Source organism: Epargyreus clarus, unplaced genomic scaffold (genome assembly GCF_041222505.1).
Source record: "Epargyreus clarus isolate Ecla_fem2 unplaced genomic scaffold, WU_Ecla_fem_2.2 ptg000014l, whole genome shotgun sequence".
In the NCBI taxonomy this organism is placed as follows: Eukaryota; Metazoa; Arthropoda; class Insecta; order Lepidoptera; family Hesperiidae; genus Epargyreus; species Epargyreus clarus.
In genome coordinates, this window is record NW_027332222.1 from 10,227,437 (window position 1) to 10,250,338 (window position 22,902).

At 33.1% G+C, this 22,902-nt stretch overlaps 4 protein-coding genes across 28 annotated transcripts in view; all 4 read right to left on the reverse strand.

The window, feature by feature from the left end:
* Positions 1 to 298: 298 nt before the first annotated feature.
* On the reverse strand, positions 299 to 4,795 carry LOC140747533 (E3 ubiquitin-protein ligase LRSAM1). The gene has a single exon (XM_073080041.1). It carries the CDS (start codon positions 4,631 to 4,633, stop codon positions 2,507 to 2,509), a length of 2,127 nt encoding a protein of 708 aa, XP_072936142.1. The 5' UTR covers positions 4,634 to 4,795; the 3' UTR covers positions 299 to 2,506.
* A 1,088-nt stretch (positions 4,796 to 5,883) lies between these two features.
* LOC140747534 (seminal metalloprotease 1) lies at positions 5,884 to 12,443 on the reverse strand. Of its 2 annotated transcripts, XM_073080043.1 has the most exons (7): positions 11,741 to 12,443; positions 10,754 to 10,972; positions 8,888 to 8,997; positions 8,106 to 8,313; positions 7,488 to 7,624; positions 7,213 to 7,405; positions 6,926 to 7,124 (listed from the first exon to the last, which is right to left on the reverse strand). In XM_073080043.1, the coding sequence occupies exons 1-7, from the start codon at positions 11,868 to 11,870 to the stop codon at positions 7,063 to 7,065; spliced, it is 1,059 nt and encodes a 352-aa protein (XP_072936144.1). In that variant the 5' UTR covers positions 11,871 to 12,443; the 3' UTR covers positions 6,926 to 7,062. The 2 variants fall into 2 exon arrangements, with proteins under 2 accessions (XP_072936143.1, XP_072936144.1); XM_073080042.1 differs by having other exon boundaries at positions 5,884 to 7,405.
* A 517-nt stretch (positions 12,444 to 12,960) lies between these two features.
* LOC140747535 (zinc metalloproteinase nas-7) lies at positions 12,961 to 17,390 on the reverse strand. Its single transcript, XM_073080044.1, has 5 exons — positions 16,471 to 17,390; positions 14,707 to 14,813; positions 13,639 to 13,846; positions 13,293 to 13,429; positions 12,961 to 13,101 (listed from the first exon to the last, which is right to left on the reverse strand). Exons 1-5 carry the CDS (start codon positions 16,595 to 16,597, stop codon positions 12,997 to 12,999), a joined length of 684 nt encoding a protein of 227 aa, XP_072936145.1. The 5' UTR covers positions 16,598 to 17,390; the 3' UTR covers positions 12,961 to 12,996.
* Positions 17,391 to 19,800: 2,410 nt separating this feature from the next.
* C3G (C3G guanyl-nucleotide exchange factor) overlaps positions 19,801 to 22,902 on the reverse strand; it is a 44,005-nt gene continuing 40,903 nt past the window's right edge. For all 24 annotated transcript variants that reach the window (XM_073080085.1, XM_073080081.1, XM_073080080.1 and 21 more), the window contains one exon: positions 19,801 to 22,773. Coding sequence is in view for 3 of the 24 variants with exons in the window: in XM_073080076.1 (XP_072936177.1) it covers positions 22,763 to 22,773 (11 nt within the window). In the remaining 21 variants the exon portion in view is untranslated. The remainder of the gene's footprint in view (positions 22,774 to 22,902) is intronic.

Here is a 22,902-nt window from a genome sequence, read left to right on the forward strand (position 1 = left end):
AAAATCCTTTTGAATGAGTTTTACAAATGGCAAACGTTTCCGTTTTTTAGGTTCCCGTACCTACCCGTAAGGGTTAAACGGAACACTATTACTAAGACTCCGCTGTCTGTCCGTCTGTCACAGGGCTCTACCTCTTGTACCGTAATAAATAGACACTTGAAATTTACAGAGAATGCATAACGGTGGTGGCTATGACAACAAATACTAAAAATAAAATAAATTGGATAAAAAATCGAAAAATAGTATTTTTTCCTACTACGATTCAACAGTTAGTTCGAATGCCGAAAAATACTATTTTTCGGCATTCGAACTAACTGTTAAATCGTAGTAGGAAGACAGTTGAAATTATTACAATTAAGTAGTTTCCTACTGTAACTGCTATTATAATAAATACAAATAAGAACAATAAAACAATATACTAATTTCACATTCAAAACGAAACATTACCTACGTTACAAATTACAAAAAACTATCAATAAATTTATTATGTTATCAATGAAAAATATTATAACTGTGAAGCAACTTAATCGGATTTGTAAATTGTTGTAATTATCAATTCTTTTACCTTATCATTTAAATCTCAACAATCTTATTTTTAAATAATGTCAAGTCGTCACAGATCAATATATTCCTCTTCAGCATATATTATATGACTAATATATTATACGGATACGACTTCACATTTTACGACTATTTCTATGACATATTTATGGCATCTTACTTTATTTATATCCACTATTATTGTAACACATGAAAGACATAAATGAATCAAAAATGAGTCATCAAAAATAATGTGTACGGTAGGTAGGTATCTACTTAAGAAATATTAATTACCAAAACAAAACCCAATCTACATTAAATAAATATCGGTTTACACCTAAAGAAAAAAATTCAAATAAGATTCTTAATCACTGGCTTCAAATAAATTGTGCAATTAATTATTGCTCCTAATATTTAATGTTTACATACTTTCAATAGTTAACAGATCACAGATAACATCGATAATATTTTAAAGGCACCCACTTTAACGTTATTTTCAAAATTAGCTTTTTTAATATATTACAGCTGTACCTACCTTCCGCCTCGTGCATCCTGGCAATGTTGCATTTTATATGACATAAGTATTTTCGGTAAAAATGAAGCTTATCTTTACTCCCCATAAATTCCTTCCAAATCCGTTTAGCAGATTCTAAGATTAAATCATACAGACCACATAAAAAACATGTAAGTAGGAATGTGATCCGACTAATATTTATTTTGTATTAAATATCTTTAAAACATTATCAATGCATACATTGATAGAGTTATATACAATTTTAAAAATAAAAGTTAGCATCCAAATAATATTAAAACAAATTAAGATAAATTTATATTATCGGTCCTATCTGTCGCCCTACAATCCATAAATTAGCATTATTCATTTGGGAGCTAAGGTCTCTTATTGATATTTTATGTATTGGCAAATTGGGATTTTTTTCTTTAACAAACATACCTACTTTGATACATACCTACCTACTTATTTGTCACTAGTGCATTATCAGTTGATTACATGTTTATCTAAGAATTTACGAATAATAGATAAGCATAAAGAATAAAATTTCCAAATGGACATATCGACTATAATATTGCTTTTATTGTTTACTTCAGTACTTTTTCACATACATCATAAGGCTAAAATGGTGGTGATATTCAGTCAGACATCTTAAATATAATGTCATATTATTAAATGAAACACCACTTCAGAGCTACATTACAATTTTACTCTCCCATATTGTTTATTATTATTTTTAACAAATACTATATTTCGTAAAATCGCTTTTGTAACTCTACAGTGGTGTATTCATTTGAACCTAAACATAAATTACCAATATTATGTCTATCTTATGTATTACTCATACTTATATATGACACTTTACAAGCAAGTGTTTTGTTTTAAACATTAGATTCTATACATTTATACATGAAGTAACAATACTTGTGGTGCACACAATAACATAATCACACAAACTATATGTGCAAGCAAAACCACAAGTGAAACGGGATCCATAACAGCAGTCTCCATTTTCTAAGGTCTTGGCCTTATTAATTAATATGTAGAAATATCTTATGGACATGAATATAGCATATAATAAATGTCGTGTCAATTATCAGAAATTCTCACACAACAATCAGAGCAGTTTACATAAGTGAAACAAATTATTACTCATTGCCATATTAATATATGTACTATGTACATTGAAGCAAATCAGTGGCCTTTATAAATTTCGGCCCTCTGTGCCAGAGGCCCGAGTTAAAATCCAAGGCATGAATTTCTGATAAAAAAAACATGTAAGAAAAGATATGCTTAAAATTTCTGTGTGTCTATAAATCACACAGTATAGCTTGATGATTGTACTATCACAATGATACAATTAAGTGTCATGTTTAAAAATAAGATGAGCTTACTTTTGCATTATACATAAAAATTGTACATGAAATTTGTGTCTTTTTACAAATTGAACATTAATCAAGCAACTAGAACTTTAATGGTTCTCTCTATATCTCCCCGACACATCGGACAACATTCCAACTCTTTATATGCACAATTTTGACAACAACACATATGACCGCAAGGCACAAAAACAACTTCTGATTTCTGATCCATACATATAACACATTCAGCTTCTGAAGTATTCCCAGCATCATCTGGACTCAGCACTCCAGTACAGGCTTGTTCATCTTCCACCGGTGGAGCACTGGGGCCAGACTGTTTTTCATTAAGCTCTGTTACTTGTGTGTTGTGATTATCTGTTTTTGTTCCCACATAAAGATTTATTGCTCTTAAAATTCCATCCCTATCTGCAGCTAATGATACGCCACTTTCTTTCAAGTCCTTACTCGTAACATTTATTAGAGCCACACCTGAGAATAGGAATGATACCAAAAATGGCAAACAATGTATAACTCCCTCCTGCAAGAGATAATTTGCAAGCAGTGGGTCCAATGATTTTCCAATGTTGAGCAAGTTCTTTGGTGCTGAGTCTATTAACTTCTGGTAACTCTTAAGCCAGAAATCATTCTTCATGTCTGCCTCAGCCTCAGCTTCTTTCAGTGTATCTATCAACTGTTTTCTCCTTTTACTTCTTTGCTGTAGAAGATCATCTAAAAGATTTACTAACTGCACTCTTTGATCCAACAGCTCATTGTAATTAAATGTTATATGCATTTTCTTCTTCTCTTGTTCAATCATACTGAGCCTAGCTAGATGTGAAGATATTAGTGCTATTTCTTGATTGAGACTCCAACTTCTTGCATCAACTCTATCGAGCAAAGACGAAACCATGGCTTTCTGAACATCTTGATCCTCTAAAAGCTGCTGAACTAAAACAGTCCGAGACACATCCTTTGCATTTAAAAAAGCTGCCAGTTTCATTGATCCCTCAGATTCCTGCATGAGAACACTTTGTTTCATGTTATTTAAATGGTCCTTATAATGTTGCTGTGAATATTGAACAGAATAGTCTTCCTCAATAAGGGATTCCATGGCCTTAAGGATATCAGATTTTTTCACATTATCATAGTTTTGTCTTGCAATGTCTAGCAAGCGGTCATGTTCAGCTTGTTCATGAGCGAGCTGCTGCTGAACAACTTCTGGTTGCAGACGATCAGATCTCATGAAGTTTGTAATCAAACTTTCAATCTCTTTTTCATCATCCTGTATGTCTTTTAATAGTTTTTGCCGCTCTATATCTTTACATTCATGAACTTTAGCTATTTCATTGTCCAAAATAAGCTGTCCCTGTAAAACTTGACTTAAAAACTTTTCTCTCTGTTCTTGATTAGCTTTATGTATTTTGTTTTCTTGTTCTATTATAGCAGCTTCCTGTTCCTCCCAAGTAATTGTATTCCGCCTCATAAATGGATTGTGTACAACATTTGGATCTTGTGTCGGAGACAAGGGTGAATCATCTGGGCCAGGCGGAGTATAATCCACATTCATGTGATTGCACAAAAATTTCATTATTTCTGCAGTACTAGAACTTGATATTTCATCAGGTGGAAATGAGAATCTATGACCATCTAATTCAATATACACGAGATTAGCAGCTAAACATAGTTCTGGACACAACTTTGTTAAGTCTTTATTACCTGTAATGTTTAACTTTCTAAGGCATTTTAGACTTCCAATAGATGGTGACAAGCATTTTAATTTGTTCTTGGATACGTCTAAAATCTGTAGGCAGTGTAGATACTGTATTGCTTCTGGTAAATTTTCAAGCAAATTTTCTTGTAAATATAATTCAGTCAGGTTTACCAAATATCTAAAGTTATTTGACAAGTACGAAAATTTATTGCAACTCAAGTTGAGGACTTTTAATAGATATAAATCAGATAACTGTCCGCCTTCTTCGAGAGATTGCAATCGATTATTATGGAGATATAAATTCTCTTTTCTATATACCTTACATATAGAGAATATACCGGGCGGCAAAGTTCTGAGCTGACAGTCTGACAAATCGAAGTCGGGTTCCGGAGACTCCTTCGCAATATACAGTTTCCTGTCTAATTTAATTCTTGCGTCACGTTGATCCTGAGTGCTTCTACTAAGTAGAGACATCGTTGCCCGGTGAACATTTGATACAGCACAGCCCATTAAACGAAAAATTGAACATATAATTTATAATAAAATGGAAAATACGTTTACGTCACCGACTATTAACAATCATTTCACAAGTGCTAATGACTAACTAAATTCACTAAACAATTCACTTTGTATTTTTATCATTATCAAAGAAAAGACAACATTGATGAGTAATTGTCACACTGACAACTGTCAGTGTCATTATTTCATTTATTTCACGTTTTGTGGTACTTAAAGCTGCGTTCAAGATAAATCAAAAAATATTCAGTACGCTTCTATTTAATATCCTGTGTCAGTAATAAATTATTTATGTAAAATTATAACTGTTTGTACTGACAAAGTTATAAAAGGGGTGGAAATAATATTTTGTAATGTGGGCCTTTGGTTCGCCGAACAACGACGAGTACTTTCAATATAGGTTTGGACGAGTACAATCTGCACTCGAGTACAAACACATTTAGCATCGTGGACTCCCCTTCTAATAATCCTTTGACATGAATAATCTGCATCCCGTGGACAATGGACAGAGAATTATTGTGTCTAGCACCAAATACATCCGAGGGCTGTTTCTCTGTAATCGGAGAGCATGTAAGGGCTGATTTACATCAGATAGACAAGCGAATTCCATCCATCGAGGGTCGACCGATCTTCTCTGTTACTAGCCAACAGCGCTCTCGGCAAATTGCAATCGCTGAATCGGTTTCGGTAGATGGCAGTAGTAAAAGAAGGAAGTAGTCTGCCACCTTCGACCGAGGACGTAGTTTGTGGAAGAAGACTACTACTCGATAGAAACAAGCCCTAAACATTTCATAAAGACAAACTAAACGATAGCGTTAAATTATATGTATTTAAGACAAATAAAGACGATTACCCAGAGGCCTCAGAGAAAATTATCAGAGGCAGACAGTTTAATAAATTCTTCTAAAGCGCCTGCAGGTAGCTCCACAGCAGTCGCACTACGAAGAGCTCTAGCACCGCAAAATATGAAGCTTAAATATTATTTACTAATGTTACTATCGGATATTAATATCTCATGGACGTTCTTGTTTTGAGTGTTTTTAATTGTGTAAAGGTACAGTGTATATATTCTATCTTAATTATAATATGTTCAAAGACTTAAATATGTTTGAGGTGAAAATTGTACAAAGGCGTTATTTACTTTAGTTTCAATTCCATACATTTTAAGAAATAAATAAAACCAATACGTATTTGTACTAATACTGAATATAATATCTTAATTTTAATTAATTGTAATTCCAATAATTAAATAACACAACAATGTATATAACTAATAATACATTACAGCAATCCTACCAATAATTTTACTATTTCATTGTCTGAAATAGTTTTAAACTGTATCTCTAGGATCGCACTAGAAGTAAATTGCTCTTAACGTTTAAATTCCCGTTTATTGCTAATCTTATAAATATCGTTTTGGTGATTTGTAAAAAATCAACCCTCTTTTACCAATTATCAACTAGGTTCATCAAAGTAAACCGGTTGTGATGATCTATGTTCAGAACTGTCTTTATTATACCAATTGTGCGTCAATGGTACTAAAGCCCCAAATAATGAATAAGGCTTTTTATTGTTTGAATTATATAGATTTTCAGGAATAGCGTAATAAACTGTTGGCGGCCTTTCAAGATTACGATTTTTTTCTCTTCCTTCTGGATCAAGTGTGTATGACTCCTTGTCATAATTTCTATTAGGATTTTGTTTAAACTGGTTTTTGGTATACCAGTCTTCGTTTAAAGGAACATCATTATTTAATAAATTATACTCCCCAACTTTGGTATTATTATTGTTAAATTCATGATGTAATTGTTTCAAAGGAGATTGATACTCCGGCATATCTGATTCATTTTGATCATAATAATAAGTTAATGGATAGCTTTTTCTGGATTCATCTTCCACCGATGAAGTATATTTCTGAGGTAATAAGGAAGCAAATATTTGTGCTTGTTTATTTTGATGTAGCCCAATTGTTTTTTTTGGGTAAAACGGAAATTCCTCAATGCTTTTGTCTAAATGAGAACGCTCTCTGGAATCATAAGGCGTATTTTTTGGTTGCAATTCGGCTGAATTGAACAATTTATCGACCTTAATAATTTCAGAATCTTTTTCGTGTTTAATTTCTGGACTGTAGTATTTACCATAATCCATATTAAAATCTGCAAAAGTCGGGAAAGCCCGAGGTAGCATTATATCAGAAGATTTTTCATGTGTCTTTAATGCTTCTGAAAATTCATTTAATTCTCTTTGATGTGAAATCGATGGACCTCCAATATTAATCGTGGGTATTGCTTCAACAGGTAATGTGGCAAGATTTATCATTTTATTGTTGTAATTTCCGTCGTCCTGGACGCTCTCCATTAACGGTTTACTTGTTGTAGGTGTAAAGTACTCTTCTAGATTTGCTGATGTACTCGATACAAATATCATTTCCTTTCTGTTTCCGTTTCTTTCAATAAGTGTCGGCGGCAGTGCTTGCGGGGCTTTACTAAAATAATCAAACATTTGAAATTTCGGCAAAGTGGGCAATCTATACAATTCTACCGTGGGTTTTAATTTAATAACCACGGTTTTACCTTTATGGTATCCAATTCCATGGCCATCGAACGGTTTATTTCTGGAGACTTTCTTGTTTGTTACTGGTTTCTTTGCCGTGGTGCCTTCATCGGAGTTGCTGGAGTCGTTGGAGTCGGCATCACAATACATCTTATTTAATTTTAAAATATCCTTTTGAGACAAACCTACTCTTTGTCCGATTTGCGCACCTCTCTAAAACAATAAAAAGTACATGTATGAAATATACGATGACGTATACGAATTAGTTACGACGTAAAATAATAAAACCAGTCACCTGCTTAGGTATAAGAGTGTCTTGGCCATTTGATGAAAACGCTTTTCTACTGTAATGTAGAACACTTTCGTAGTCATAGCCGACGCCAAAATCTGTGACAACTAGAGAATTGTATTTCCGGAAATTATGGCGCGCCCCTGAAAAACAATAAAATCAAAATTTTATTCAAAGAATATTTCAGTTTGAATTCTAAACACAGATTACCTACTAATCATTCCGAATATTTATTTACTGCACATACAAAATAAAAATAGTTCAAACGCTCAGGTTAAAAAAATATTGGAGGTATCCATTACCTAAGCACAACTTACCAATGACGTCACATTTGACAATAGAATACAAAACAAGTACCTAATATGTACCTATGTACGGTTGCACCTATTCGACATTTACACATTAAAAATATGCCGGTAACGTGAAGAGTTAGACACGATAGTTATGAATTACACACACTGTTATAACCTAGTTACTGTATCTTAATTACAGATCTTTCATAATCATTACAAAATTTGCAACGCGGATAACAATAAAAATAGTAATCGTATCGTTTATAGCAACAATACGGATATGAAAGATATGAACAATTTGCTAATTTATTGCTATTATGAAATTTCTTACGTTGGATAATGTTTTGCCAGACCACGTCAATATAGTCGTCTCTGTCGGGACTGCTTTGCATGTGGTAGAATCCCAGGGCATGGAGGAATTCGTGTACAACAGTACCGTGGCGGAAACATCCTCGGCCAACGGGGTGCCGCCCTGACAGGTTCAGAACTTGATACCCGCCTTGGTACCCTACTTGCGAAAAACAACCACGTCTGCTGCCCTGAAAGAAATATAAGATTGAAAGAATCGAAAGGGAAGATCAGAGTCATGAAACAGGGATAGCTTTTTTATAATATAGAAGTAGCAAACGAGCACGCAACCTACTTGATAGTTAGTGGCTGCTGCCACCCATGGATCAGATATCCATGGGTGGCTACTCAACTATACTATGGGTGGGTACTCAACGCCAGGTAAGATTAGAGCCCAGCCGTAAGTCGACCACAGATGCGCTGCTACCCTTTAGGACTATGTCGGTACGCTCGTACATCTACCTATGTCTCTCTTACCACACTTTTCATCTACTTATACGAATTGGATCTTATATTGCAAGATAATTCCAATTTGGAGAACAAATTTTTTATATCTATTTTGAATAAAACGAAATCCAAAAGATAGGGGCTCATGGCCGCGCCTTGGGAGAGGTCGCCTACATAGTGTGGGATGTAATAACCAAAGGGGTATAATAACCGGATACGATGTACACAGGGTGCCTGTGCATATTCGCAAATGTAGTGGAACTGTATAATTAGTGTACCTGAAATAAAATATGGACAATAGAAATAATACCAATTTACCTGTATGACGACAGCATCACGATCCCCTTTTCTGTATGGCGTAAATCTGACGCAAGATGCTTGGGCTAGATCTTCCATCCCTGCCAGGATAGCTCGTACTTGTGCGCTGGCTAAAAATATATTTTTTTCTATATTATAACTCCAGAAAATAAATTAACAGATAAATGTTTAGATTTTTAATAAGTAGATTTTAGTATTAGAAAAATAATATAAAATAGTTATATTTAAATATGTGCTTTGTAACGATACTTTAATTAGCTTCGGATTTAATAAATTTATTACATTATTTTGCGACTTTAGCATATTATTATTTTGATCTTTATCTTTCATTCATGTTAGATACGCTAATAGCAAAGTCATGGATAAATTCGAATCTGTTCTACTATTTAGTTCTACTACTTATGAAAATAAACTGTTTTTGATTTCAATCTGTTCTACTGATTATAATGTGCGACGCAAAATTATTAATGGATCACAACAAAATACAATTTTCATGAGTGTAGTGTATTTTTTGCAAAATAGATTCTAAAAAAATGTGCAAATGAAAGCTTGAGATACCTATGTTAATAATTTTAGATTTTAAGATTTAAAAAAAAAACATCTTGAATACTCTTTGAGCAAACATAACAGAATTGTCGGAAAGAAACACAAAAATTAGTCTCCCTTAAATGAAGTCTTACCTTGATGTTTTTAATAATATTTTTATTTTTTTGTTTTAATTCAATAGTTGTAGTTAATTGCATAAATTTGCATGCTTGATGATTTTTGTTTAGAACAAACTGGATAATATATCTTCTTGTTCGTGATATTAATAGAACGAATAGATTTTTCTCTGTTAATCTGTTTTTTCTCTGTTCATTATCATCATCATCATCAACAACCCATTACTGTCCCACTGCTGGGCACGGGTCTCTTCTCAGAATGAGAAGGATTAAGCCATAGTCCACCGCGCTGGCCAAGTGCGTATTGGTAGACTTCACATGCCTTTGAGATTTTTTTTTTATAAATCTCTCAGGTATGCAGGTTTCCTCACGATGTTTTCCTTCACCGTTTAGAAAGTGATAATCAATTTCTAATACGCACATAACTTTGAAAATCAGAGGTGCTGGCCTGGGATTTGAACCTCGGACCCCTCGATCGAGAGGCCGATTTCTTAACCACTAGGCTATCACTGCGTTTTTATTTTTTTCTCTGTTAATCTATTTTAATTGTTACATAACTACTTATCATTATTCGACATTTCATGTCTTTAGAAACATCTTGGCCGTCCTTCATCATTTGGCCGATATTGTCTTTCAGCGCCCTTTTGCTCGATTTTGTTTCAGTTTATTCTACTAGTAGAACTAAATAGTACAACAGATCAAAGTCATTCAAGCTGTTCAGTTCTGCTGGATTTTTCAGACCATATGTGATATTTATAGACATCTTTGTTAATAACGTTACTATCCAGTGTGAATTTTCCGAGTGTGTGGTCGACCAAGTCCGAAAATATAAAATCAGCCCCATAACTTCTTCATTTTTCTTATACTTCCGGATTTCGTCATCCTTATTCACTCTGTATACGTATTATTGTTAAGGATGATAAACATCACATATGACTTGTCCTAAATATATCCCTGGAAAACTAAGCGATAGGTAGATTGTTATTCTAGTGCTTGCTACCGACCAAGCACCTACACCCTCAAACAATGCAGTAGCACATGTATTGCTACAAGCCATGAATAATACTTAATGCTTATAACACCTACCTAGTTAAGATTCTTGCACTATTAGCTACCACTTTCAAATACGATCACTAACTAATTTAGTATATTTATCGCAGAAACTGTCTATACTTGCTTATTTAAATAGTAACTCAATACTTACAGAAGTGTTCTTTTTGAATATAATATATGACTTCATTGTTAGGCCAGCGCTTTGTACTGTCTATAAGTCCGTTTCTAGACAATCCTTCAGCAATATCAGCAACAAGTAGACGTCTTTGTCTTTCGTTTAATATGAGATCTCCTTCAAATTTGCCACTTTCTTCCCAAGCGTTATCTGATATGGGCTCGTTTTCATCTTCTTCGTCATCGGGGCCCTTGCCTGTAACGTAAAACATCTTTCTTGTATAGACAAATGTAATAAAAGGAATACATTTAAAAAATATAATAATTTACATGCTCCAGGTATAACGACGCCTTGCCCATTTAAAACTCATAATGAACCTATAACAAAATTTACCTATGAAAAATTCTTACAATTTTCGTTTTATGTGAAGTTTATGATAGTATAAAATGTATGTCGACCTAGATACGTACCTATCTGAGAAATTAGGAAAATTCGCAAGTTATGCACAAACTTAATAAATTATGAATTTTTGCGCAACTTTCGTTTAGCTTGATTATTACAATCATTATGCGGGTGCTTACATACAAGTTCGCGACTTCAATAATTATTAAAATTATCCTTAAACGACAGGTAAATAGACACAATTTATAAAATTTAAAATTTTATACAAATCCTTCTTAGTTTATAGACGATAACTATAAAAAACGTATTAATATTTTTTATGACTACAAAAATATGAAACGGCAACATATTTTCGTGGTCCATTTTTCCAGAAAATTATTCGTGGAAAACAAAATCTATTTGATTATATCTTAATTTTTGAACAGTGCTTTTACCAAATTTATTTTTGTTGATGTTGAAAAATATATGCTAGTATTTTTTGGGATTTCTTTCTTACCGCACTGCTTTTAAATAACTACAAATGAAATGCAGAATAAAAGGTTACAAGTTAAATATTTAAGGTACTTTAAAAAACTTATTAACAGTAAAATTTTAAATATATAAAAAAAATGCAATACTCACTTTTTACATTTAAGTCCAACTGCGCAGTCGTTTCAAGAAAATTACTAAAATCCTCTAATTCACTGTGAGACATAGCTAAACACTTAACGACACAAATACTAACTAATATCACTAAATAATGACCCTTCATTGTCAAAATTTTAAAAATAATATTATTGTAAATTTAAATTAATTGAACTCGATTAATAATCAAACTCAAGCGGCATTAGTCAATGAACGTCATATCGAAATCATCACAATCACATAGTGGACTGCATTCAATGAAAAAGAAATGTACTTTGAAAATTTTTGCGTGTTACCGCGAAGTTTTTTCCGAACAAAACCCATTGGTGCGGCACGGGAATTAATATAGCTTTAGATACGACCATTTCACAAGCAATGTGCCCGCAACTGCTTGAGACTGTCTTGCGACAGCGCCCGCGCCGGTGACAGCAACGAGCGTCCCTTTACCAAACGGTGCGAGAAAAAATTGCTAAATTTACTGCTCGAGTTATTCCACCATTTAATAATGGCATGATGTCAGTAATTCCATTTTTCAACCACGAAACCTTCGGTGGCCTAATTTTGTGATTGTACAGGTGATTTTGTCACAAAAAAACAATATACCGTTGTTGGCGTGACTAAATCGCTGTAGTGGCAATTCGAAGGCTAAAAGTTGTATTACAATTTGTTTGTTAATTTAGAATTTACTCATACATGTAATAATTAGATTATTCGCTATACTGTCGAAAACTGTAGATGACGTGCATCTCAAACGAAAATCTTAGAAGAAACGCAATAATGTCCAAATAGCTACAAGAAAACAAGAATCTGTAAAGATTGTACAAGTGCTGTTAAATTCTGCAACATTGATATAAGAAAAGCCAGAAATAAGGCAGTTTATATAATGTCAAAGATTCAATTTGCTGTTTAATAGTAGTTAAATCCGAAAAAGTACACAATAGCTAAAGCCGTATTTATTTGTTACACTAAGGCTTGTGATTGTTACATTTTATTACGCAAAAGAGATGTTTTTGTTACACTTGTAAGATTTGACATAAAAACTTAACTTTTCAGTTACTTTTCAGATTGCTTCATATATTTTTACTTACCCTATAGTATAGTTAGCTTAATCTGTAATCAAATTAAATCAAATTAAGCCAAGACGTGTAGGGAGTCCTTATAAAACCATAATCAATTTTAAGAAAGATAGTTTAATAATATAATTTGTATAATAGAGAACCATCAAAAACGCATAAAGTGTTCAATTATTTCATTTATTTTCGCTGTCTGTTTTCTTCACTTTCTTCACAGTACATCTTATTCAGCTTTAGAATATCTCTCTCTGATAGTCCATTTCTCTGTCCGATTTTTACATTTTCCTGTAAAAATAATTTTGCGGTAATTTCGAAATTAGCCACAGTTCACATCAAGTTATGTTATATATTAATCATTTCGATTGAATATGGGCTATTCGCTATTCGCTAAACAGGAGTTGTTGACAAATTAGAATTTGTAATTCATTGACGAAGAAAGCAATTGATGCTTTGATCAATGAATTTCTTAAACCTACCTGAAGTGGAATGATAGTTCTGTTTCCATTCTTGGAGAACGCCGTCTCCGGGTAATGCATCACGCTGTCGTAATCGTAAGAAACACCGAAGTCTGTCACAGTGTCGTTTGTGTACTTCGCAAAGTTGTGCTCGGTACCTGACATAATAATTCTAGTTTAAGGTTATAAGAAAAATAGAAACTAACTTTACCTAATATTTACATCATTTAACTGTAACTATGTAGTTCAAGAACTACTTGATTTTGAAACAATGAACATTGATCACTGTTTTAACTTTTTTCTGTTTGACCTAGTATTACAATTTCTTCAGTAATTTTAAATGGACTATGGAAGTCACGATTATTACCTGATTTAATATTCTCCCAGACAATTTCCACAAAATTGTCTCTATCGTAAGTACTTTGCATGTGATAGAACCCTAAGGTGTGCAGCATCTCATGTACGACTGTGCCATGTTTGAAGCAACCCTTGGCTAGGTTTAGAACCTGGTGGACCTCTCCATCATCTTCTTCAGTGCTATACCCTACGTTTGAAAAACATCCATTGGCTGATCCCTGTCACATAAAATAATATTAGATGGATAGAGGATATCAGATTAAACGTTCGTTTCGTCTGCAGCTAATACATATATTAAATGTGAAACCTAAACGCATAGATTAGTTGCCTAAACGTGAATAGTTTTTCTAAAAGGATTAGCTGGTTTCAAGTGCCTAAGGTGCTTCACTAAACATAATGTCAATATATATGTAACCATACTCATTTCAATTACGATAAAGTGGGAAGGAAAAAAAAACAAAATCGTATTTATTGAACTGGTTTTGCATTGGTGGCTGTCAAAATTACATAAACATTCAGAAAGTGGTCGGTTAAGTGAACCGTTACGTTTTCCAATCTTCTCGCAGGATATTGTCCTACTCACAAAAACTTGTTTGGGCGTCAAACAAGAATAGAAATTTCAATATTTATTTGCCATTGTTTCTTCTTATACATTAATTTTATTATTAAGTCGGTAGGCTAGAGAGAAGTACTTTTATTTTTCGCTTTTTGTTTTAGTTAAGCATGTAAAATTGCTGGCCATCTATTATAAAGTCACTGCTGCCAGCCATGGACATCAACGCTAGATAGGATTAAAATCCAACTTATAATTTTCATAAATTTCCTAATAAAGTATAAATTTCTATAATTTTAGCTCATTGCGTTATAATTTGCTTGAACAGTGTAATTAGTAAAGCTAACAAATAAATTAGGTGGGTTACCTATATTAGGTAAAGTTATTAACAGTATGTCATATCACTTAAATCTTACGAATTAATTAGGGGTCTCCTAGGCAAGAATGATACACCCTAGACCGCACCTGACTTATCACTGTTGATATTGAAGTCAAGCGGAAACCTACAAATATTAAAAAAGTAACCTTTATCATAACTGCATGCTCCTCATCTTTTCGCGCGCGAAATTTAATGCACGACTTGTTCGCTATGTCCGCCATCCCCTCTTCAATCATCTTGATTTGTTCGTCATCTGAATGATGTAAATAGTTATGTAAGACGGCAGTCGTTCGAAAGTCGGTGAAGCTCTTATCAATAATTTATTAAAAATACAAACACCTTCCAGAATGCAATTTAGTAGATTACCATTCTAGTCAATGAGAATAAGATGAAGCGGTTTTTTACGTATTTAGAAGCGCATACTAATTTCACCATTTATTTAGTTAATAAAATGATACTTTTGATACGTCAATGTTATTTTTGACGAACTATTGAGACAGCTTTTTTTAAGAACAAAAATGCGTCGACCGACGATTTACTACCGCTGATCTGTTTTCGTATTTGCTCTACACCATTTTTTAGATTCACAGGACAAAACTCCGGTCACATTTTCATCTATATTTTAACGGTCTTATTCATAAAAAATGCTTATAGAAGGTTTTAAGCACTCATTAGTTAAAGTGTTCAATAAGCTTATAAAACGTTCTATAAAATTGCTTATTCATAAACGTTCCATAAACCTTCTATAACTAATGTGTCGCTAAAGTCAACTATAAATGAAAATGTTGCCATTATAGTGAAGTTCGGCGAACAAATTGACGAATATCCATAGATAAACATCATTAAATGACATTATTTCGTACTAAAAAATATTCTGTCTTGACATTCTTGTCAATGGGTTGTCGATAAAACCAAATCACATGTCAATGTCATTGTATTTGTAAATTCGCGGTAATTTAAAAATATTTTATTTGTTAAAATGGGATGTTAAGCAAAAGTTGTTAAAAGATAAAGGAGTGAAAATTGGTTGGATATTAATGTTTTATGTAATATTGATATAATTATATAAAGTTAAATTCAATTAAGTTTCGTTTTGTAAACATTCGCAATATCTTATGGCAGTAAACCCTGTATTTCAGAAGGTGTACCAGGACCTCTGCGATCTAATTTACGATCATTACGTACGAGATCAATTATAAAATTTACTGTCGATTTATTAAAGCGATAACGCTTCCTATAGTCTAATGAAAACAGATCACTCTTTGGTGCAATGTTCTTCGAAGTGGACGGTTTTCTAGATTTTTAATAATCTAAGCTTTGTAAAATTTGCATTGTAATTTGAAATAGTGATATAATAATGTTATTTATCGGATATTAAAATAAATTATTTCAAGTTTGTATACAAAATGGACATTGACATAATTTATTAAAAACGTATTGTCAAATTAGGTTAGTAATCACGAATCAGCTGTTGAGAGTCGGCCATATTTGCCTTATAGCACTGTTATAGTAGGGTTCTGGCCTCTATAAGTTATAGAAGGTTTATAGAACGGTTTAGTGCCTAAAATGCGTTTATGAATAACACTTTTTGACAATCGTACTATAGCAACGTTATAAGTGTGCTATAACTTTTTATGAATAAGACCGTAAGTCGCCAAATAAAATGGCATACGGACAAATTAACAGTTTGGTAGACGAACACGCGGCTTACCACCTAATAAAATTATTTTAACAATTACATTTATTAGAAAGCTCTTCAAAAAAGGTGTAAAAAGAGATCTCCTCCAAAGCCGTCGATGCATTGGCGACTTCTCTTGTGTTGCAAATGTCCATAGGCGACGGTGACTGGTTTCCATCAGGTAGCCCGTCTGCTTCATCGTTTAAGTATAATTATAAAAAAAGAAACAAACCGAAATCGTCTTCATCAATATGATATACAACGGTCTTCTCTGGCCAGCGTTTAGCGCCGCCTCGCAGCCCGTTGCGCGCCACCTCCGCGGCGCGGATGAGTTGCTTCTGCTCTGGCGACAGCACCATGTCTCCTTCGAAGTGTTCCCCTAGTTCCGTCTCTACACTTGAACCTTTAGAAAAGTTATGACAAAGAGCATTAGGTTAGAATATTATCAACAATATAATTTATCTTCTATCCCTAAAAATATATACCTAATAGGCAGGTTTATATATGTAATTAAAAAATAAAAATCACACGTGCACAAATTTCTTTTAAATATTTACAATTTCAAATTGCAGACTATTGCAATTTTAAACCGAGACCTCAACCGACCTAGTAAGGTAACATCGGTGCCGTCGGATGTTAGATGGATGTCCGCTGACCGCTAGTGACAAAATGTATGCTCGTTTCCCTGCTTTCAAGGGCAAGTTAAGTCGTCATTAGGTACCTAATAATTCTAGCAGTCGGGGAGCCAGACCAGCTGTGGGATCTAATGAGGGTTTCAGTTAAAGCAGTAAAAATATAGCTACTCTCATGTTCTACAAAAGTTAGGTACTACCTACTGTCTGGGATGTCAAAAAAAAATAATAAAAAATATTTTATTTTTTAAAGCATTTTTAAAGTATGTACGTAGGTATATAGGTATATAACGGTTTCTGCTGTACTTATTACCGACACCTGTATTTTGTGATTGTTATCAATGAAACCATGCCTAGTAGCCACTTTCGATTCAAAGACCACAAGTCCGCTAACGGTGTTTGCTCGTCACGAACAACTCTATCACTTTCACGCGGAGTGCTCAAGTGCATAAAATATGTTATACCTACATTAGATACCTGTAACCTAGTAGGTATACGGACCTACATTTCAATTAATTATAAGAGAAATGTTTACAGTAGGAACTATTTTAAACACTATCATAATACCTAATATATTAATACCTACTAATCACTTTTTATGTCGGGCCCACTTAGGTATTTTTTTATATCTCGTCATCGATTCTTGTTTTGATTATTTTAATCAAGAAAATATTTGTGATGTATAAAAAACTATATTTACCATCATAATTAAAGAGATTCCTCTCCTCCGATAAAGGTGCGGCATTACAAACTACGACAAACGTTAGGGCAACAAAAATGTTAAAATACATTTTAAGTTTTGTTTGTACAATGGTGTTCATGAACAACACAAAAGCTAGGTACACCATCTACCACCAAAACCGCACTGCGAGGCTCATCCTGTCTTCGAGGCTTTTTAAGATTCTTGGTTCATACTATGAACAATGGTTTCTGACTATCGATCACCTAATTAGATAAATATTTAATCTAAAACTCGTCTGCTATCGATATTAAGTACTTAGTTACATTTCGCCACTCGAGATATCTAGTGAGCAAGTAAAGAACCCTGTCGAGTTGACATCAGGGGACCTCGAATTGTTAACAGAAGCGATAAAGCGCTGTTGTAACCATCAAGGGCTCATTTAACATTCTATGAGCATTTTAAACGCCACAGGTGCACGCAATGCATGGATAAGAAAAAGCACTTAACAAAACATTAGTGACTGCCTGTGGCTTCGTGCTCTCAAATGCCAAAATAATATAGCGCTACCAATATTAACTTGGTCTTCACGTAAGTAATTGTGCATAGCGGAGTTTCATAAGAAGTGTCCTGTCTCAACAGTTACAACAGATTTTCCTGTAGGTAGATTACTGCAGCTTTTTATACCTACAATTTCATTACATTTTCAATTCGAAAAGTATAAATTTTATATTAGCTTCGGTATATAAACTACTAAATAGTTTTATATTAAAAAAACAACTTTCATTAAATGCGTCAGTTGAATGCAGGTAAGTTAATACTAGATTTTAATGTTATTCTTTATAATCATGAATTATGTTTTTACAAAGATCTCAGCAGTGTGGTTATCTACAAGTATGTAATACAAGTAGATAACTTAGTAACAGAACTAACGGTGAGGTTAACATTTCGTCATGTAGATATGTATATTGATTATAAATGCCAGATAAAAGATAATTATTATTCATTAGCATTCCAAACATATTTTACGATGTTGAACGTAATCTGAAACACTTATTACATAAAATATCCTTCATACAATAATGCGGTGCTTTATTTTTTTCATAATGCGGAACATTAGTGAAAAACTCGTTGAATTCGCCTGGCAGGCTTGCAGTAAAATATTGAAGTTGAAGTTAGGCACTTTACACAAAGTTTTGCTCGGTCCCACGGGCGCGGCTGACAACCACGATTTATTCTTGCCACTAACGGTTTCCGCAGTGTGTGGTCGTTACGAGCCAACAACCGCAATTTATTTTGTCTACAAACGGTTGAACTACGAGGTACTAAATTTATTTTATAACGATCAATATTCACTAGGTTCATTAAAGTATTTTAATAAAATATTGTGATAAAACATGACTAGTGTGGAGGCTTCAGCTCGGCTTCGGCTTTTTTAAATTGTTGTGTATTTTAAAAAAATATTGTTTTTTTTTACATTGTATCCTTAGAAAAAGCCCGTGACTATGAGTTAATCTTGAGTTATGACTTTAAATCAGCGTTCATAGTATAAACTCAATAAACAGTTCCAGTCGTCTATCTTTTTCAAAATATAGAAATAGCAACCGAGCGTGCAGTCCACGGAGTAAGTGGGTACTACCGTTCATGGGCATCTGTAATAGACCCAGATAAGATTAGAGTCCTACCCGAGGTAGGCCACTGATGCGTTGGCTACCTTTTCAGGACTAAGTTAGAAAGTCTCGCAAAAGTATGTCTCCCTTACTCTTCAAACCAAAAACCCAACCCAGTACTAAAATTCTGATATTGAACAGAAATCAGTGCGACCGTGGGTACCTCTGAAGTGTTGAGTGGAATCACAAAGGCCAATACCACGTATAGGATCAAACATGTAAGTATATGTAAATGTTTGATTTTGCGTATGTATTAAGGATGCGTCAACTTCGATGATTATATTATTTCTATTTAACTAGGAGTATTAATAATGATAAGCCGTGTTTATTCAGTAGATAAGTACGTTACTGCTCCTTTATGGCAAATAAGCCGAAGCGTGTTTGCTTTGATATTCTTTGTTTTTACCGCATATCGACATGACTCACCAAACTGCCAGTTTCAGATTATATGTCAGTATCTTCTTTATATTTTTAATTTATGTATTCTTTGAAGATGTTTACATTTTTATCTGATAAACTGAGAGTAAATATTCTGATATAATGTCATTGACATTCGGGTTCTTCCTGAATAAAACAAAATATCAGTATTGTAAATAACGTGCTATATTTATATTACAAAATAATTACAAAAAAAACTTCGACACACAAAAAACTAAACTGTACATGCATGCATTTCAAATACAGTGTAAATTATGATAAACTAATTTAACGTAATATACAATAAAATTTAATCTATAAAAATACTCCAGTAAGATTTAGTATAATTATATTAATAAACGCAAAACAACGTTCACAAAATAAAAAAGAATAATAAAATCCATTTCATTACAGTATGGCATTTATTATAACATAATACTGAAACCGCTAATACAAAATAAACAAAGTTCCTACTGAAAATTACCATGCTAATACGATCATTACAATAATAACATAGGCAAAATTAAATATTTTCTCTATAAAATTTCATAGGCAAATTACAAATACATATTATATTTAATAAAAAATTGTGTGTATACAATTCATATGCGGCTCATAACGAGTACACCAATAAATACTGTCACTAGTATACAAATCATAATTACATACTGAGTAATTAATTAATTTAGGCAGTCTTTGATGTATTTCATTTAATAACAATACCAAAACATTAAGAGAATTTCACAGTACATTAAATAAATAAATATTGTATCAATACCATACAACAAAAATGGTAACATACCTACCGACTTACATAGCGATCAAAATTATTATACATACAAATTACAAATATCAGCACGAATTTCAGTAAAGCACTGTAAACATTCTAAATATTGGTCTAGTTATTTATTGCGTGGAACGCAGTGTTCCGTTACAAGAATACACAATAACAGATCGTTGCAATTACATTACTAATATACTGCCTCGGGTATATACAACCATCATATGAAAAACTCCGACGATTTCTGTTTAAGTGTCAATTTAAATGTTGAGTTCATTTATTATAATTTGATCTATATTATGATCGTAAGGATCATACAGATAATCTGTACCCAATGTACAAGATACTAATTCTAAAGTTCAATGATGCATACAGAGGTTGTACATACCGAGGGATACTGAAAACGCAGAACTATCCGATACTACACGATACTAATACGCATAAAATCTGTCGCAGCGGCAGATACCATGGGGTTAATTAATGCTTACCGCTAACATTCGTCTAATATAATTGTCTACGTATAAAGGACGTCAAATGAGTAGTAAGCGGCACTCTAAATGAGTAGTATCACAAATTGTGCAGCAAATCTACCAACAATTAAAAAAGTTATTGCTATTTCATTCAAGACGTCAATCGTCTTAAGGCAAACGAATCAAATGCTCAATACCACATGTTGCTTTTTTTCACTATAATTATTTTAAAACGTCATTACTGTTAACTTTCATACTATCAAATAAGGTGAACCTTAATTATGTTTCATATACCATCTACGCCTCAGAGCCCGTACTGAATCTAAAGCTTATCAACTACAGAATAGAATGACACAAACTGTGACGCTTATATAAATAAGTTTAGATCTCAAAAGTACGTTTATCATAAACATTGTTGCTTCCTTGCAGGCCGCAATTTATAGGAAAAATATAATTTTTGATTATCAAAAATAATAATGCATAAAATTTTAATACTTTAAGACATGCATAAAAATATTGCGTTAATCAGCATATCCCAACACCGTGTTGATACTGACGCATAAATTTACATTAAAATCGAAATTCTGCTCCAAAATGAATGTATAACGCTCATAGTAAATAGTAAGAGAACACACTCCTCGATAAATTCTTTATAAATAAAAAAAAAACTTCAGTTAGTTATTGCAGCAATAAATCTATCTACTGCGTTATTCGTTTTAGTTCGTATAATGCGTTAATATTATAATATTATCCCTTAAAATTGGCATTAAAGCTACCTAAGAAATACGCAGGCGAAATTCGTCTAACTATACACACATTAATGCAGTTAGTTCATAAATAGCAGTAAGTTGACTAAAGATAACAACACACGATTTGTGCAAAACGCTCGCATATCCAAAGCGTAGCGTAAGGTTATATTAGTATAAGTAATCACATATTCTTGTTATTGTAGTTCTACTAGCTTTTAACACTTACTACCAAGATAGACGGTCAAATATCAACTGGAACAGAAATGGGACATTTCTTTTACGCATAATCTTCATTTGGCACACACACTGATATGTCTCTGTGGGTAGCTAAACGTGTAAACTATTCAATATTCTTTGTAGGATGAAACTTTGCTTGTGTGTATGTCACTTTTTTCCGTACTAACACCCCTTTAAAGACTATGGAAGCCCTAAAAGACTAGTAAAATTATAAATATAAGGCATCTGAAAGTCGACCTACCTGTGCTCGCTAGTTTCGAAGTGAGAAATTGTCCCATTTCATATCATTAAAAGGTAAAGAATGTCGCCTTAACATTAACTATTATTATGACACATCACCAAGAGAGCGCATGTGTCACGTAGCAACAAAGTTAAATCGAGACATGGCGTTCGTACCATGCGCGAGTTTAAGACCTTCCCTAATTCGATGTACTGTCAAGTTCTTAACGTCGAACTTACGTTACAAGCTACATACTGACACCAATGGCAAATCACAACAGCTAGAAGATCATGGACATAACCTATTTATATAAATCTAGGCGTCTTTCACTCATTGTAGTATTACTATGCAAGTCACATGTTGATATGTAAAGACGACAGTAAATCGGTTCGAATACTGATAGAGGATATTTGGCTTTCAAATTTTTAAAATATATTCGTTTAATATGAGAAGCTATGAGTTTATGAATCAAGCGAATAAACCATGCGTCGCTCCGTCGATCTGTCACGCGTCGCATTCTCACCGATCACAGATTACCAATAACACACTAAAATAATTAGGCCTTTTTAGGACAGATAATCACAATACTTTAGCTACGTTACACAATCCCTAATAGATAAACCTCATACACTCGTCGAAGCAGTCATCCTCGGCATTAACTCTTTGGATTCAGGTTACATCTGCAAATAACAAAAAATCCGTTATAAAATTATCACTAAAAAAATATTAAAAAATTTTTTGAAGTGTTAATTCTTTTAGGGTGTTCGAAAAAATCATGTATCTTTTTTTCTCACAAAACCGATCGTAGA

Coding starts and splice junctions, on each gene's coding strand:
- LOC140747534 (XM_073080042.1), bottom strand. CDS start 11,870: ATGAAGGGTCATTATTTAGTGATATTAGTTAGTATTTGTGTCGTTAAG. Junction 8,314..8,887: donor GTGATGCTGTCGTCATACAG/GTAAATTGGTAT, acceptor TATTTCTTTCAG/GGCAGCAGACGTGGTTGTTT. Junction 7,625..8,105: donor CTGGCAAAACATTATCCAAC/GTAAGAAATTTC, acceptor ATTGTTTTTCAG/GGGCGCGCCATAATTTCCGG.
- LOC140747533 (XM_073080041.1), bottom strand. CDS start 4,633: ATGGGCTGTGCTGTATCAAATGTTCACCGGGCAACGATGTCTCTACTT.
- LOC140747535 (XM_073080044.1), bottom strand. CDS start 16,597: ATGGTGCTGTCGCCAGAGCAGAAGCAACTCATCCGCGCCGCGGAGGTG. Junction 14,814..16,470: donor TATTGATGAAGACGATTTCG/GTTTGTTTCTTT, acceptor TACATCATTCAG/ATGACGAACAAATCAAGATG. Junction 13,847..14,706: donor AGCATGCAGTTATGATAAAG/GTTACTTTTTTA, acceptor TTTATGTGACAG/GGATCAGCCAATGGATGTTT.